Source organism: Epinephelus lanceolatus, chromosome 5 (assembly GCF_041903045.1).
Source record: "Epinephelus lanceolatus isolate andai-2023 chromosome 5, ASM4190304v1, whole genome shotgun sequence".
Taxonomy (NCBI): Eukaryota; Metazoa; Chordata; class Actinopteri; order Perciformes; family Serranidae; genus Epinephelus; species Epinephelus lanceolatus.
This window is the reverse complement of record NC_135738.1, coordinates 29608576-29626776: the sequence shown is the minus strand read 5'-3', so window position 1 is coordinate 29626776 and position 18201 is coordinate 29608576. Positions and strand designations below refer to the sequence as shown.

At 41.9% G+C, this 18201-nt stretch overlaps 2 protein-coding genes across 2 annotated transcripts; one reads left to right on the top strand and one right to left on the bottom strand.

Moving 5' to 3' along the window:
* Nucleotides 1-831: 831 nt before the first annotated feature.
* Nucleotides 832-8206, top strand: ldha (lactate dehydrogenase A4). The gene is made up of 8 exons (XM_033634386.2): nucleotides 832-972; nucleotides 3074-3199; nucleotides 4272-4389; nucleotides 4503-4676; nucleotides 4849-5022; nucleotides 5188-5305; nucleotides 6655-6778; nucleotides 6923-8206. Exons 2-8 carry the CDS (start codon nucleotides 3074-3076, stop codon nucleotides 7085-7087), a joined length of 999 nt encoding a protein of 332 aa, XP_033490277.1. The 5' UTR covers nucleotides 832-972; the 3' UTR covers nucleotides 7088-8206.
* Nucleotides 8207-8474: 268 nt separating this feature from the next.
* tsg101a (tumor susceptibility 101a) lies at nucleotides 8475-18021 on the bottom strand. Its single transcript, XM_033634385.2, has 10 exons — nucleotides 17623-18021; nucleotides 16115-16202; nucleotides 15929-15994; nucleotides 15049-15212; nucleotides 14485-14611; nucleotides 12942-12999; nucleotides 12614-12708; nucleotides 10235-10437; nucleotides 9894-10133; nucleotides 8475-9795 (listed from the first exon to the last, which is right to left on the bottom strand). Exons 1-10 carry the CDS (start codon nucleotides 17662-17664, stop codon nucleotides 9706-9708), a joined length of 1173 nt encoding a protein of 390 aa, XP_033490276.1. The 5' UTR covers nucleotides 17665-18021; the 3' UTR covers nucleotides 8475-9705.
* Nucleotides 18022-18201: the final 180 nt, after the last annotated feature.

Here is an 18201-nt window from a genome sequence, read left to right as displayed (position 1 = left end):
AAATGGAAAGGCTATGTTGTAACAAATATGCAACTCTTGTGCTTTTTGTGTCGAATCAGCACTATCAGACTGAGAAAATTCCTCAGATTGGTGACACAAAAGGCTTGCTGGGTTGGGTAACAGCAGAGGTTAAGACCTGGTCAACTCTTAGGTAATGCTTTGTGTTGTAATGAATTAATTTAGACAGGAAGGGGCGCTGTAGTGCTGATTATTTGGTAGAATTATTTGATAAACAGGGCTAGACGGACCATTTCCTAGTTGTACAACTAGGACATAGCGTTCTCTCACACCAGCAGCCCAATGAAATGACTGGACTCACTGACATAAGTCATAGGAAATACCCTATAGACTTTCATTATTATACCACTGTATTACGTGTCTTATATACGGTAACTGAGCTGTAGTTGTAAGGGTTTAAATCCGGGCCATTTGCTGTGGTCATACATACAGAATAATTGCGGAAGAGAAGTTCTCTAGTAACTGAGAGCATCTTTTCCGTCCATAATCTTTTCCACCATCTTCCAGTCACATCTTCGCTGAGTAACCGGAAGTCTGCCGGCTAACTTAATGACGTGTTAATATCATTCTAATTAAGCTGGCACGTGCACGTTTATGAAGCACACAGCGTTCCCGTGATAGTTATAATATTATGATAAAAGGAGGCAAACAAATGGTGTCGCATACTCCTAGAGCCCACTACTATGACGTATAGCGTGTTACCTACAGCAGCGCTACAAGAGATGGAGATGTCTCATCGCCGCATCCTGCCGAGGACGTGACATACAGCACGCGCGGCGTCCACACAGACCCACCCGAGCTCATTAGTATGTACGCACGTAACGTCTACCGAGGAGGCTGTCTTTAAATACCGGAGGACACCCCCACTGCCGCACCACTTCTGCGGACACTGTGCTGAGGAGAAGGAAGACACATTCCAGCTCGCGTTTCCACCTGCCTAACGAAAACCCAAAGGTAACACAACCTTATTTCACACTACGGAGCGTGTACACTTCAGGTACATCCGGAAACTAGCATTTATTTTGAGGCATTAACTTGTTCGTTGATTAAAGTGCTTCAGCAACTTGATGCGCATTTTTAGAGGATATGGAGAGGGGCGTGTCGCTAGCTAACATCGATAGTGTTGATTGGTTGTGAATGAAGCTGGCACTAACTCCAGTTTTTTTGACAGGTTGACTTTTCCATGTCTGTAATTAAGTTTCGGGCGTGTGTAAAACAGTAGCAGGTTAGCCACAGGATGCAGGCCTGCCGGTTTGATTTCCTACTTGTTGCAGTGACGTTCATGAATGGGTATTAAGAATGATGCCATGAATTATGGGAATATACCTTTTAAGAAACTACTTATATCATGTGGCCTACGCGAGTAAAATATCCAAAATATGAAACAAGCAATAGGATAAGGTTTCTAAAATGACCTAAAAAGTGAAAGTGAATCTGTCTCCATCGTTGATGTAATGTACGCAATGTTACACAAGCGAGTGTCACGCATGCCCTGTGATGCCCAAGGCGACCACCATCCACACTGCAGTCTGGGCCATGAATGAACTTGGCACAGGAAATACACTGCATTCATGTGCTGACACATGGGAGAGCAGATCTGAGTGAGGGAAGTGGTGTTTCAGTGTTTTTGCCATAAGCATAAAATTCCCTTTTACAATATTGATATACCTTACCACTTCTTGCTGCTCACACTTTCAGATTAATCACACTAATGTTATACTTGGCACAGTGTTCAGGATGCCAGCGTCAGCCTTTTGGCAGCTGCAGTGGACTGTCTGGCTACACAATGTGAATACACAGTGGAAACCTAAATCTAGTTTTTCCTGCTACTACTGCTGATACTCCAGCATGTTGAAGGCAAATAGAGGGAGTATCAAGATGTATTTACAGTCATTTTCAAATTGATCATGTGAAAGACCAGACGCTGACCTTCAGTCATGATACCGGACACCGCATCAGAGCTGAGTAAAGCCCTGCTGACCTGCTGGTGATCAAATTATGTAAATGTCAGAAAGTACAGGGAAATATGAGAATACATGTGTTACATGATGCAGTTGTGTGCCACAGCAACTTATTTTAATTCACAGAAATATATAATCTGAAGTTTGTCACAGTCTCTGTCTGTAATCATCATTCAGGTATGCTACAGTTGTAATTTGACTGGTTTGTGCTTCAAATTTCAACACTAAAGAAAGGAACTCTGGCCAGTATTGACCATGTACAGTAATCCTTCACTGTACACTGAACAAAGGGTCCTCTTGTAAAGCACAAACCCAGCTCACCTCAGGGTCGGGGCCTGGTATGTAGTAAGCTTTCAGATCACCTCTGAGTGTGAGATAATTGGATGAAGGGATATGACCGTCCCAGTTACCACATCCTACTATTGTGTGCAAACTCACCATTGAGAGGTCTTAAATATCCTCTCAAGGAAGGCATTACAGTGCATTAATCCTATGAGGTCCTCCACTACGTGCTTGTCTCCACATCACAGAGAACCAGGAGAGTCACGCTGCATGATGTAAACCTCTGTAAGGGTGAGCACTTGGCCATGCCTGCCTGCATGCCCAACCCGGAAACATAAATAACAGTGTGACGTCAGCTAAGGATGGCCTGTGTGCTGCACGGAGGCAGGCTGCAGTACTTTCCCAGGCAGTGGTTGCCATGGAGACCCAGGGAGGCGCTGTGAGGGGGAAATTAGTCTGAAACCATTTAAGGAAGTAGACATGAGGCAAGAGCGGTAGATCTGTGACAATGAATTTGAAACTTGTGGTTTTAGGAGGTGATTTTTTTGAGGTTATGAAAAGGGCACATTTTCAGTTCTGTGAGTGACATGAAAAGGGAAATCGCATTTGACTCAGTCACTGTCGGATGAGAGAGAAGTCACGTACACCTCTGTGTGGGCCTATTAGAAACAACACCCTCAAACTGTCACATGTATTATGCAGGACTACTTTACTACCTCTCTGTTTCCACTCTCACCCTCCCTCCTTCCCCTTTTATACTCGATTCACCTGCTTGCCTACTTTTTCACTAACACCTCTTCACTTTTCCACAGATGTCCACCAAGGAGAAGCTGATCGGCCATGTGATGAAGGAGGAGCCTATTGGCTGCAGGAACAAGGTGACGGTGGTCGGTGTTGGCATGGTGGGCATGGCCTCTGCCATCAGCGTACTGCTCAAGGTGAGTCAGAGAGGAAGAGAGACGGTGTAAAGAGAGAGGTGGCAGATGTGTGGTACTGGGTGTGTAAAGAACTTTGAAATCAGGAAACTGAAAGTAGGGTAGATGGCAGCTCACAGAGTAAATTGGGCCACAGTTATTACAGTACAAAGTACAAGAAACAAAAGAGAGCTCATGAGTGTGTATAAGCACAGACTTAGATAAACTTTAGTTACTTAAGAGTATCAATTTAAATATACATGAATATAATTCTCTGCCATACTAACTTAACTGTGCAATATATAATTCAACTGTCCGATACTCTGTTTAATGATTAAGCTGTGCAATACCCTGCGCAATAATTCCCCCCACGCAATTCTCCGCACCATAATTCAACTATTCAGTCCTCTTTTAAAGCAATCTCCTTATTAGATTCTTACTTATACTATTCTGGCATTTATATTTAGCACACTTTGTATCATGATGAACAAATCTTTACACCGGTTATTACTTATATACCGTATAAAAGAAACTGTAACATGTCCCAGCTTCCCCTCAGGGAATCCATAAAGTATTACCAATTCTGATTCTGGTCTGTATGGCTAAGCAAATCTGTAAATATCACCAATTCCATTATGAATGGAAGAATATGGATTTGCAAAATAGTCTCTGGACTGAGAAGCCTCAAAGGGCTGCAGTGAGAATGTGCTGAACAGTGAAATCAACTTCTGTAAAGCTTGTTAGAACCAAGGACCTGCATGTGACCCTGTTATACAAAACTGGACAGGAAACCTTGCATTTCCCTTTTATTGTCCTGCTCTGTTAACACACAAGTGAGAGCTGGATTTGTGCCATCTGAGAAACAACCGAGGCAGGAGAAAAACCAGGTCACGCGTCTTACAACTAACAATGCTGCTGAACATTCCAGGCAGTGATGAATGGTGTTGTTGCACACTTTTATATCCGTATTTCGAAGTAACACAGAGGTCATCCGTTTTAAATGAGCCTTACTCTAGCTTTTTGTATTCTAAGATACACTGTATAAAATGTGCAGTGAGTTGTCAGGATGACTTATTGTATTTATGTATATAATCAGGACTTGTGTGATGAGCTGGCCCTGGTTGACGTGATGGAGGACAAGCTGAAGGGTGAGGCCATGGATCTGCAGCATGGATCCCTCTTTCTCAAGACACACAAGATTGTAGCCGACAAAGGTGAGAATGCACAAAAATAATGACAACCTTTGGCTCATGAAGAATCACTTCACCCTTACTGACTATCATTGTGTAGTTTCATCAGAACACCTCTTGTTTTGTCACCTTGTCAGACTACAGTGTGACAGCCAACTCCAAAGTTGTGGTGGTGACGGCCGGTGCCCGCCAGCAGGAGGGCGAGAGCCGTCTTAACCTGGTCCAGCGCAACGTTAACATCTTCAAGTTCATCATCCCGAACATCGTCAAGTACAGCCCCAACTGCATCCTGATGGTGGTTTCTAATCCAGGTTAGTCAGACAGGGGGGTGTGGATGAGTGATGGTGAAGGGGTGGAGGGAAATGTGAGAGGAGAAAGTGCGGTGTGGCTTGAAATAGAGTTGAGGGGCACTGGAAAGGAACACCTGTAGCTCAGCACAGATAAAATGATCATTTTAAAGAGTTTTCCCTTTTACACTTCCAGTGGATATCCTGACCTACGTGGCCTGGAAGCTCAGCGGTTTCCCCCGTCACCGCGTCATCGGCTCCGGCACCAACCTGGACTCTGCCCGTTTCCGCCACCTCATGGGAGAGAAGCTCCACCTCCACCCTTCCAGCTGCCATGGCTGGATCATTGGAGAGCATGGGGACTCCAGTGGTATGTAGCCCCTGACTAAAAATAAAATCTCAGCCAGCCTTCTACTGTACCTGTTTGTTAGTCTGCTGCAAAACTTTGAATATAGCTATAGTTACCATGATTGCCTTTGTGTATAGAATTTGTGTTCATGAAAAACTAATTTATCACTATTACTGTTTCCCATAGTGCCCGTATGGAGCGGTGTGAATGTTGCTGGAGTTTCTCTGCAGGCCCTCAACCCACAGATGGGTGCTGAGGGTGACAGTGAGAACTGGAAGGCAGTTCATAAGATGGTGGTTGATGGGTGAGTCCAAACTATGATCCTGTAATCCTTGAACTACCCCTGCAAACCTCATTTTCTGTCCTACACTCATCAATCTAATCTGTAAAGCAGTTGGCCATGTGCATACAGGCCACAGCACTGAGCCATACACGTTATGATTTATTGAAACAGACCTTTTGGGCTTAATGGCTTACAGTCACTGTTGCCTACAAACAGGAGACAAACTGCCAACAGGCACAATTGAATCCCATGGAGCTGACTAGCCCTGGTGAGGAATTTGAACAGGGCTGTGGGCCAAAAGACAGGCAGAGGCGGGTGCACACTGTACACTACTATGTTAAGGGCTCACTAGAGCCTGGCAGCCAGCACAAACACAATAGCTATGCTACTCCCGGTAACATAATACTGTACAGTAGTGCCCGTGACCTCACCGTTGCTCCCACGCCTGCACTGATGAAATACAAAGACAATGTTAAATCCTGATCAAAGACAGCCTCGCCATAAATTTATAACTGAAATGACCTCACCCAATCAGTGTTGCTATGTTTGTTACTCAGCCGGTTGTTGTGCTTTTATAATCTGAAGTTGTGTCACTCCTTCCAAAGTTACGTTATACAACAGTTTGTCCCGTAAACTTTGATATTGTGCCATTATTTTACTGTCAGCTAGCCTGACTTATCTCTCAATAGCTCAGTGTTAAGGCAGGTCAGTCATGTACTAGACAAAAGGTGGTTTATCAAAGCTGTTTGCATAGTTGAAACAAGTATGAAACAAAGGATGTCGAAAGAGAGACATGACAGGTTGTAAATGCATGCAATGAAAAAACAGCATGAGCAAAGGCGTAGCATTCTACATGTGCATGGCCCGTAGAGCAGAGGCCTTATTTTAAATAGATGTATTTGACATTTTTAGGGAACTGTGTGAAACAGGAAGATATATCTGTTTGTTCATGAGTTAGTTTGAAGGTATACGCAGGAAACAGTACTGTACAAATCCAGATACAGTAACTGATGTGACATTAATGGGTGTTAACTTCACTATGAGGTATTTATTTATTTATCACTCTGCATACATGCATATATCAAGCTCACTGCAGACATTGGAGGATGACAGTTAAAAACCTCCCCTAAATAACCATTAGATAGTGTGTATAGAGTATGAATCAATTTTTCGCTTCTGTCATGGTGATAAACAGCTGAGTTCTCAGCATGAAAACATCTGGATAGACGATGAATGAGGGACATTAGAGGAAAATGACATAGTGGAAGCAACCAAAGTCCCAAATACCAAAGCAGACTGATTTTTTTCTTGAGTCCAGGAGGTATTCTGTTCTCAATTTTAATGTCTTCTCTTCTGTGTATGCACTGCAGAGCCTATGAGGTCATCAAGCTGAAGGGCTACACTTCCTGGGCCATCGGTATGTCTGTGGCCGACCTGGTGGAAAGCATCATGAAGAACCTGCACAAAGTGCACCCTGTGTCCACACTGGTCCAGGTAAGAAGGAGCAAGCCACACATTTAGCTGTCTGGCAAATCCCACATGATGAAATTCATCACACTGATTAGTTCACACACAAACATACTGTACATTCTCCATGTATGATGAGATGACACGCTAACCCTGACCTTCCTCTGGTAGGGCATGCATGGAGTGAAGGATGAGGTCTTCCTTAGCATCCCCTGCGTCCTGGGCAACAGCGGCCTTACAGACGTGATTCACATGACACTGAAGCCCGATGAGGAGAAGCAGCTGGTGAAGAGCGCTGAGACCCTGTGGGGCGTACAGAAGGAGCTCACCCTGTGAAGAGCGCTCCTCTGAATTCTCCACTGAAACTACACTCAAAACCGTGTGGTCGAATCCCTCCTACCCTACCTCCTGTGCCCCCTCGCGGCAACGGGCGAATGAAACCTCTGAATATCTAAAAAGGCCAAGTGTTTGTAGCAAAACCACTGGAAGCTAGATTGTACCTTCAGATATTCACACAGTGGTGTCATTTTCCTTTGCTGCCTCCCACCCGTCCTCCCGTCATGACTGAATTCTCGGAAACCCCACTCATACCTTTTTAGCCTTTGAGCTCAGCCTGTGTCGGAGTGAGGGCGTATATATATGTTGTCCTGTCTACACGAGAAAAGTAAGGCCTTTGCGTATCGAGCGTATACATTCTATGTACTGTATGTTACTGTACACTGTTTCTGCTTAATCCGTACACTCCTTGTCTGTAGTTCGTATTTATTCTGTGATTGTTGCCAGTTGTTTTTTCCACTTGGTAATCTCTGTTTTTTATTTGGAGTATAATGGAGACATTCCATTCCCTATGAGGAGGGCTTCCTACCCACCTACACTTACAACAACACTGCTGCATATATCACTGGGCCACAATCCAGTGATAGTACCTTAACATTTAAGAAAACAATGCTTTACTGGTTGGCATTGAAGCCTTTGTAAACATACCTAACCACAAGTGCACTGACAGAAAAACTATTTCAGGCTTAAAGGTTTAAAGAACTGGCAAGAAGCAACATGGTTCCATCTGAGAGTATTAAAGGGGTCTAATTCAATTCAGCAAAGATATAACAGAGAACCAAAAGGGAAAAGAGTCGGCTTCAATCATGACCTAGGGTCAAGTTATGAATCATAACAGGAGGTAATAATCTTGAACATGTTGTTTGTTTGCGCACCCTTAAATACCCTCAAAGGGTTTTGTATTTATTCTACTTCAATTGACTCTGGACAAAAAAGAAAATTAAGAGAAAGTATTATTTATAACTGCTAATACTGTTAAGATCTATTTATGTATTAATGTTACAACCTTGGATAGGGTCTATGAATCACCTGACTTACTAAGAACTGTATCCGTCATGGCAGCTGGATATTGATTTTTATTTTCTGTAACATCGAATAAATCTGCCAGGATAACGATAATACAAGTGTGTCCTTTGTCCTCTCTTTGTGTTTGTTGTCGAAACTAGCAAAAAGCAGTTGGTGTGTATTTGCAGAGCAGCTGACTCAGCCGCTCTTGGTGCACAGATATGGGTCGATACATGAGGCAGATAAGAGGTTTTAATGCAGGAGATCCAAATGGATTCCCAAGCTTCTATATATGGCATTGTAAATGTTTTAATACTTTCTGTGGTTTGTGTGTGACAAAGAATACAGTGAAATACTGACCAAATGAAATGACGACAAAGAGATGAACCACTAAATCAGATTTATTTTATTTGTACTGATTTACATTAATCTACAGATATAAAAGAACAGGTGGTCTATGGTTGAATTGGAAACAAGAAAAAAAAATAACAGCAGATATTCTATCATACAATTCAAAGTGCATTTAGTAAAAGGCTAATTTAAATGAGACCTGTTTTTAAACTTTACATAAGTTAACTTCTTGATTAGTACTTTTTTTTTTTTGTACCCTCCGACACACTTTATTCACAACTTTTCTCCCGTTTACTGAAAACCTAAACCTCTCAGCAGGACTGAGAATAAGTGAACAGCACAAGGAAAACAGAACAGTAAAGAAACAAATACAGGATTTCCTTTGTAATACCTTAGAATAAAGTATGCAAAGACTGTCATCCACTTTAAAGACGCTGTACAGAGTACGATTGACTGGTTAATGCAGTCAGACTGAAGGGCAGACCTGAGCAGCCGACACGAAGAACCTCACTCACGCTTATAAAGAGACACAGGAAATACAAATAATAGTGTAGTCAAGTGGCAGAGGAGCTCAAACTTTACCCATTAAAACACTCACAGTTCATATCCATGTTCATCATCACCTCTACTGTATGAAAAATGATCCCTTTGACCCCACGGCTACTGAACATGACCCAGAGAGCATTAAATCCTGAGGCTGAACCCGCTGTCCCTCCTGAAAGGTTGCCCTGGGTATTTATATCAGAGCGTAACCTTTTCATTATGAGAGGGCTGGACATTTGCAGCTCTCTACAAAGCCCCTCTTTACTAGCCCCTCACAATTTGTGCTTACTAGCCAAATGACTTTGTCTGGCGAAAGGGATCGCAAACAGCACCTGCAGGCTGCCCCTGTGGTGCAACGCATACAGGTCACCTCTTTAATTCACTGTGCACCAACCCAGCTACGCCACAGAGACTCGTCACAGTGGGTCACAAAAGTAATGCCATATCTTGCAAATGGGTCGCGACTGTTAATGCATCATGATCTCAAAGAAGTATTCAATCAGATCAAAACACAAATGATGTCCTACGAGATGTGGACACGCAGGACAGTCCGTTCTTCATGAATGTTCTGTTGTTCAGATTTCTGTCTCACAACAGATTTGATGGAGAGATTCAAAAGAGGACAGCTACAAGAAGACAAAAAGGGAATAAAAGAGTGGAGGAAGAGAAGAGAGTAAGAAAGCATGAAGATATGAATGTTTCCGGGTCGTCGGCGAGGGTCAGTAGAGGTCACTAAGGCCGGCAGTCTTGCGGGCTTTCTGCATGAGGGCACGAAGCTGGAACTGCTTCCTGGACAGAAGCCGTACGTGCTGTAACAGAACGGAATACAAGTCATTAGGGTAAAAACCACAAATGGGTCAGTAGACATCATGTTAGACATTAGTTGTAGTTGTGTTGATGTGGTTACCTTAAGAAAAACCTCCAGGTCTATGACGCCCCTGCGAAGGGCCTCCCCCAGGTAGAAGATAGTGTCCTCAATCGCGTTCTCTTCAGCATACAGGTTCAGGATCTGTTTGTACAGTGGAGCTGTGGGCACAATGACGTCGTCGATGTCATTGTTCTCCGACTGGTTCTCCATCTTCTCCAGGGCCTCGCTCAGCTCCTCGTCCTTTCTCTTCAGCAGCTCGATATTCCTGTCGACTTCAGACTAGTAGAAACCAGATGATTTTTGTTATTAAAGAAAAATCAGCTGTATAAGAGGGAAGAAAAAATAATAGGTATAATATTAAGAAGTGAAGGATCTCTCACCACTTCCTGGTCCAATCTTGAGACCATCTCCTCCAGTTTCTGATGTCCCTTCTTCAGATCCTCCTCTGTTCGCTTCAGGGCGTCCAGCTCTGCCTGGGCTCTGTCCATCTCCTCCTTCATTCTCCAGCGAAGCTTGTCACTCACGGCTGAAATTAGAGATGCGCGAATGGTGTCCTCACCAATGGTGCCATCACTTCTTGGGCCTTAAGACAAAGAGGTTAGGAAGTGACGTGAGACAGCGGACAAACAATACAAAAAGTAACAGTAATAACAAAAAAACAATATCCAGGTAACACTCCAGTTTAGTATGAACATGCCGAACATACATCCATGCACTTGTTTTTAATCCAGATAGATCTACTTCTGTGTTCTTGCCATAGAAATAAATGAATCCCAGTAGTGCTCAATTTCCATGTTAATTAGGAAAAAGAAAGTCATCAGAGTAAGGGATCCTCAGGTCACAGTTGTTCAACGTGGAGCTGTTATGCTACTTTATTTAAAGGAGCAGTTTGTAGGATTTAGGGGGTTCTACTGGTAGAAACGGAGTGTAATATTCATAAGCATGTTTTCTAGAGGTGTAACAATACACATATTTGTATCGAGCCGTTCAGTACGAGGCTTTTGGTGAACAAGGCAGCCCACACAACAGAGCAGGCAACATGCTGTCTGCCCCTCCCATCCCCAAACCAAAACACTGCACTCCAGTGAGACACACTGGGAGGCCCACTATGCTAAGCTACCTCGTTGCAGGATGGTTAGTAACACCATTACCAGACTGAAAATAGAGGCTCCTTCAATAACCTACAGGCCTGGTGTTTGGGGTCACTCAAGTTTTGCTGTAATTATGGGGACGATTGCAAGAGAGAGTGGGGAATGAAAACACACTGAACCAAAGAACGAGCCCCCACACAGCTGCAGACTCTCCTTAGCAGCTAACACAGAAGTACAGTAACATACACGACCCCTGAGCCAAAGCACGCGCTGTTGTGCAGGGACAGACCCTCTTTAGCTGCTAAGCCAGTAGCACTCGCACTCACAGTCACAGCACACACACACTCCGAATCAGGGAGTGAGTGCTGCTGTGCGGCCTTAGCCTCTCGTTCAACAGCTAATGTTATTACAAAGCACACACCCACAGCAGTGACTGAGAAGTAACTTCTGGCGGACCAGGTAGGCGATTCTGGCTTAACGACTGAAAGGTATGTGAGTGACGGCTTATTAGATTGTGTTCATATAATTGTGGCATTTTACAGGGATGTTTATTCATGTATTTATTAGACTGAAAGAGCTCAGAGAGCTCGGGGGACGTCGCAAACTCGATGTTGACACAGTGGGCAATAGAAATGACACTGATACTATGCACTCTATTATCAGTAGTAAAGTAGTTAGTTTTCATACATTTAAAATTTTAAAAATCAAGGAAATATCTCTGGCATTTCCTATATTTTGCTGTATGGAAAACGTATCAAACTGTGACACACCACAGTGCCATAATGAAGCAAACCGGGAATTTTGTGAACAGTTACACCTCTATATACAAACTCAATATAATTCTATGCTACAGGTTTTATGATATTTTGTTCCTTGGTATATGTACATGAGAATTACATAAGCCTAAAAGCCAACAAATACCAGGTTATGTAAGTGTAAAAGCACAGAGGGATGAAGACCACCTCATGTGCAGTCTGGAGTCAGCACTACAAATGTCAGAGTTGATTCAGTCTTGAGATCTGAGCACTCTGAACGGTCAAACCCATTTCTCCTCCTTTACTAAATATAGGAGTCAGCTCAAAGCCCCTCCTGCGTGCTGGTCCTTCACTTGCATTTCAGTACAGTGCTGCCAGCGGATTTGGGGGCAGCAGATGGGTACCCTGATCATAGGTCTGTCTTTGTGTGGAGTTACTGTTTCCATTCTAAATATAACACTGTGTCTGAGGTGTAGGGTGTGATGGCTGGACGGGGGGGGACTGTGCCTTTCCCTTCAGATCCATCCTACCCTTTAACCTTTATTGCTCCCCACTCTGGTTACACTAATGACCTTTCACTGGCGGCTCGGCGCACCACTGAAGTCACGGAGAGGGCGAAAGAGTTTGAGTCAAAAGGTCAAGTGTCTCAACTCAGGGTCATTTAATGGCTGAGGAAAGGAGGAATTGTATTGTTTTTTCTGGGCTGAATGAAGTATTGAATTATTCTATTGTTATATTAAGACATAAAGGAAACCTGCAGGTGCAGACAATGACAGGTTCTGAGTGGACATATTAATTTTGCTGTGCTTGTGCCGTTTGTGAAAACATCTGAAACCTGTGCTAATTTTAAACTTTAAAATGTGCCCACGAGAAAGGGAAATAAAGCACCCCAGATACTAAATGTGATACATACCCACTGTGGAAACTGGAGGCTGGGTAGGGTAGTGCGCAGGTCCAGCAGTGGCTGGGTAAGAGTTGCCCCCTGGGTACTGGTATCCTGGATAGCCTCTGCAAATAGTTGAATGATCAAGAAATAGGTCATTCTTCCTATAACTTCCAACTTTAACTTTCAGTGATAAACATAAGTGAGCCAGTCGTACAGAGTCACTACCAAATATGCTTCTGTGCGATATGCTGCTGAAGAAACTATGAAAACAAACATGCCAGGACAGGTTTGTTTGGAAATACACTACACACTCTTATCTGGAGGAGAGGTTCAGATCTGCTTATGAACATCTTACCCTGGGTTAGGACTGGGGCCATAGGGTGAGACCGCAGGCATGCCAGGCATATAGGAAGCTGAGGTGGAGAGAGATTGTGAAGGAATCAGATCTGAGGACAAACAGTTTGAAATATTCTTCATCTCTTTCATTCTCACAAAAACATATTCAGTTTTCCGTGGTGTGCTGAAGTGATATCTTAGCTCCATCTAGTGCTTAAGGAAATAAATGCATCACCTGAACTGTAAGGCAGAAATAAGGCACGTATACTAATATATATCAACAATAATACAAAATTTCTACTAACATAATATATTGAACATGATTCCTGACATTCTGCTGAGAAATTAGCTAAACATCTGCCACAACATGAAAATGAAAATCGGGAATTTAACTCAAAACCAAAATAAATTCAAGAGTGAATGCATACACAGGGGAGCATGTATGGCTATGCTAAATCTGTTGTTTGCTGCATTACAATTTCAACCTTTCATCTCTAATATACAAAATAATAAGCTATGGTACAAGTAAAAGCTCACGTAATTGTGGTAAGTAACATATCTGTTCAAGATTCACTCAAGTAAGAAGTCTGGAAATGCTTTCTTATCCATAGTAATTTGAGGAACTGAATATGACCCACGCTTATTTTGTAATTTTCTAAGTGTTTCATCATGTGTGAAATTACAATTAAAGCTGTAGATGGTAACTTTCATAGCTGGTCCAGCCAGTGGGCCGTGCTGAGTTCTTGGCTCGACTTTACCCATCATGGCAGACGGGTCACAAACGTTCCCATTATACAGCTGAACAGTACACTAAAATATGTTTCTGAAAACATTTGAGGTGAGAAACAGGCAATGCAGGAACAGAATCTTGATTTATATTTGATCAGCGCTGCCTAGTTTGACAGATTGACCGCAGTTTAGGAGCAGTGATTGACAGCTGTGTTGGAGTCTCCTCGGCTCTGATTGGTTGTTTTCAGTGCATTGTGATAGATTCTAGCAAATGCCATAGAAGCAATAGGACGAGATGGAGGAACATGATTTTTTTCGCAGGTTATGCGTCTCATGTGCTTCTTTCAGAATATAGCGACAATTTCAGTAAATATAACAAAAAGTTAATTTCATAAAAGTTACCAACTGTGCTTTAATCAATTAATAATTGGAATATATTACACACAGTTAGCAGTTTTTTAGGTACACCTAGCTAAATCTAAAGCAGTTTAATTAGGCCTTGTAATTAAACGTACCTTCATGAAGGTCATAAACTTTCTTTCTGTTTTAGAAAAGTGTTTATTCAACTTTATGGATATTTTGGAAGCTGTAGTGGGTGGTGCTTATGAACTGCATTGTTTTATACTGAGAAGAGTTTCTAATATTTAGACTGCTATCACTGATATTAGAAGCATGTTTCAGTGTACTGAGAAGCATTCAGTATGTTAGTACTTCTCTTAGCATATCACTCTGTATGAAAACAATATGTGGATCAGCCTGTTCTTCTTACTCTTTTCGACAATGCATTGGCCCCTTGGATCACCCTGTTCACAACAAAAATGTACGTCACTCACGGTTAGGGGGTCCAGCTGCTTGGAACGCTTGGTAGGGGGCTTGTGTGGTGGGGCGAGAAAACACAGGAGGCTCCTCTCCAAAAACCACAATCATCACCTGGATCAGACCGTACAGGTCTGACTGAGGCTGTACAGAGAGGGGAATGTTTAATTAAGCAAGACAACAAATGCAGGAAACTTTTTCAAATGATCAACAGCCAAGCTGCTGTTCAGATATTATCTACAGCCACAGGTACATTTATGGCCATCATGATTGCGCCATTTTGTGCTGACTGACTGGTAATCATAGACATATTGCCAAATATTCCAGAAAGCTCGATTTAAATTACCTTTATACTGTAAACAGTGTTGTATGATACAGTGATAAAACCACTTCTACAGATTTTAAACATGTCAATACTGCAGTGAGACCTTAATTCCTCTATGACAGCATGACGCAATGTGTTTGTATTGCTCTTTAAATGTTCTTTTTGAATCTATGTTTTTACAGTCTAAACAGTTCACAGTCTTTCCCTAAATAAACACTGCATGATTAAAAGTATTGACTGAAGACATCACACTCACATGCTTCCACTCATGTAGATAAGGCAGGTAGATCTTGCCGTTGGCATCGATGTGTTTGCCAGTTTTGATCATCATAGCGCTGGTAGGTTTGACAAAACATATGGGAGGGTTGTAGGGATATGTGTCCAGCAACCACAGACACACTGGGATGTTGTAGACATTGCCTACAGGAAACAGAAACACACACTTTGTTGTAATATTTGATTATATTAAATGTTTTTAAGTTTTTAAGACTTAAAATTCTCATCGCTTCACCATTCACACTTGACAAACTTTGTTATTTTGAGGCACACTTCTGTTTTCGTTTTTTTTCTGGAGTAATAAGAACCTCTATATGAATTAAACAACAATTATGATGTACAGTATATCAAACAAATTCTTATTTTACAGTCTAAAAATCTACTGCTACTTTGTTTTGATAGAAAGCAAGATAGCAATATGTGCTAGTAATCCTAACCTACAAAGTTGGGAAACTATGGGTTTGGTTTGAAAGTCACTATAAAATGTTCTGTCGAAAGATGTGTTCCATTTCTTGAATGTGACTTAATTCATAATATCAGAACAGTAGGAAAGCTTGCACATTAAAGAAGAAACAGAACAACATAGTACAAGATGGCGTTTGTTTGCAGGTACACATGCTTCCTCTGAGATTGTAAGTGTTTTGCTTCAGGCAGATTCTTGCCTCAGATGACACATTTTTGTCCATTTCCTGCTTACTCTGCTTGAGCCTACAAATGACACGTTTGTTTATAAGCTATTGTGAGCAAAGAAACAACACTAAACAGAAACTTCCCACTTAAGCTTTTATGTCCCAGTCTTTCAGATTCTACAAAGGAACAATGTGTTGTTTTTTTTTGAAAGCAAGGTAAACATTCTTTACCTCTGTAGCTCACTGGAACAGTTCCTGTCAGGCTCATCAGGTCTCTTGTGGAGCCATCATTAAACACTGAAATAGAAGAACATCTCATGTCAACCAGCTAAACAATTTGGACATATACAACCATATAAGCATACAAACACTGAGACCAGACAGTTAAGAACAGAAGATCAGTATGATTTAATTTACCGTAAGCATCCATAACCGGCTTCAAGTCCTTGTACTGGGAGATGACATTGGTTATCTCACGCACGGTCAGATCTCTGTATTTATATTGCTGGATAAGGACAACAAAAGATGAAAGGGGGAAAAAACGTGTGTTAGTATACTGAAAGTTCAAGTTGGAGTTCCAAGTTATTTACTTATGAAGTCATTTTGGCATAGCCCATAGTTTGCAGTTGTTGTATCTGCTGTCTGCTTATATACAAAAGGTTTTCTATCTGGTCTTCATCGGCAAAATTTGTGGTATGAATTAGAAAAGTTGTTACCTCACCAACGAAGTTACAAACTTTGGAAATAATTAAATTCCTTAAAAAGAGTGGTGGAATCGCCTATCACTCAGACATCCACACAGATTACACTTAAGTCTGTGTTATTAATGTATTATTAATTTTTACTCTGATCCTGTCCATAATTGAAAGGCATCAACAAAGTACAGTCCTACCGCCTACCGGACTATGCTGAGGATTTTCTATGAGTCTGTGGTGGCCAGTGCTATCCTCTATGCTGTTGTGTGCTGGGGCAGCAGGCTGAGGGTGGCGGACGCCAACAGACTTAACAAACTGATCCGCAAGGCCAGTGACGTTGTGGGAACGGAGTGTGACTCTCTGATGGTGGTGTCAGAGAGGAGGATGCTGTCTAAGCTACGAACTGTCTTGGACAATGTCTCACACCCACTCCACCATGTGCTGGTCAGGCACAAGAGTACTTTCAGTGGGAGACTCATACCACCAAGATGTACCACTGAGCGCCACAGGAAATCATTCCTGCCTGTGGCCATCAAACTGTACAACTCCTCCCTCTGAGTGGCCCTGAGACTTTCACACACTGCAATAACTTAATTTAACTTGTGCAATAACCCCGTTCACCCTGACTGTATATATTCTGTTTGTGTAAATTTTGTTTACAATATATATATATATATATATATATATATATATATATATATATATATATATATACACATATATAATTTACGTTTATGTTTGTTAATAATTCCTGTTTATTTAACTATATATTTGTTAATACTATTGTTTAAATTTCTTATATTTTCATGTATCTTTCCTCTCTTGCAAGGAGCACCTGTAACATAAATAATTTCCCCTCGGGGATCAATAAAGTATTTCTGATTCTGATTCTGATTCTGAAAGCAGCCACATATAAAACTAAGAATGGTGGCTTAGTCATAGGTCATGTTTATAGTTAACATGCTAATGATGTTAGCTGGGTGGCTATTCTATATTGTAAGATGCTGGTTGACACAAAGATTTGTACAAGGTATATCTGCTACAGGCATCACACTAGTAATCATTTCTCAAAACCAAATGTTAAACGTACTAGACTTAAATGGAGAATGGGCCGTTTATTGAGCATTACCCATTCCAGGAAATGTTACCCTGCTAATCGCTAGTTTCACGTTTGGTATCGGTGACTAAGCTAACGTGCTACAGTTGGGCAGCAAGTGCCGCAACACTTACCTTCAGCATTTTCTTCAGGGCACCCTCGTTGACAACTGCCATTGTTTTTGAGTTTTTGTTTACACCGTTCTTATTAATAAGTTAAGTAAGCGAACGGTCGACTTACAAGCCAGCTAGAGCGGCAGCTAACGCAAGCTAACGCTAGCTAGCAAGACTTCACTGATTGCTAGCTAGGCTAAAGTTAGCCCAGCCTCGGGCCCGACAACTATTAAGCGAATTATTAGGTGTCTATATGACACCCTTCAGTCCAACAAGGGCGATGTCACGGTCGTTAACTTGCCGAGCTTCAATAAATTAAGTAAGAACAGCAAACAGATAATTACAAGTTCTCAGGAGGAGCGAAATACAAATATCCGATGGTCAACAAAAGGAATTTCCGGTATTCCACTGACAGCTTCCGGTCTGCCTGTATGATTCCGGTCTGACTATGACGTTAACAACAGTGTTTAGCTATTTATTTATTTATTTTTTATTCATGTATCTATCTATTTATAGCCTTTTAGCACTAGGAAAAAAAAAGAAAGATGACGTATCTATTTCAGTAAATAATGGTGGAAATTAGGCTTTACTACAACACAG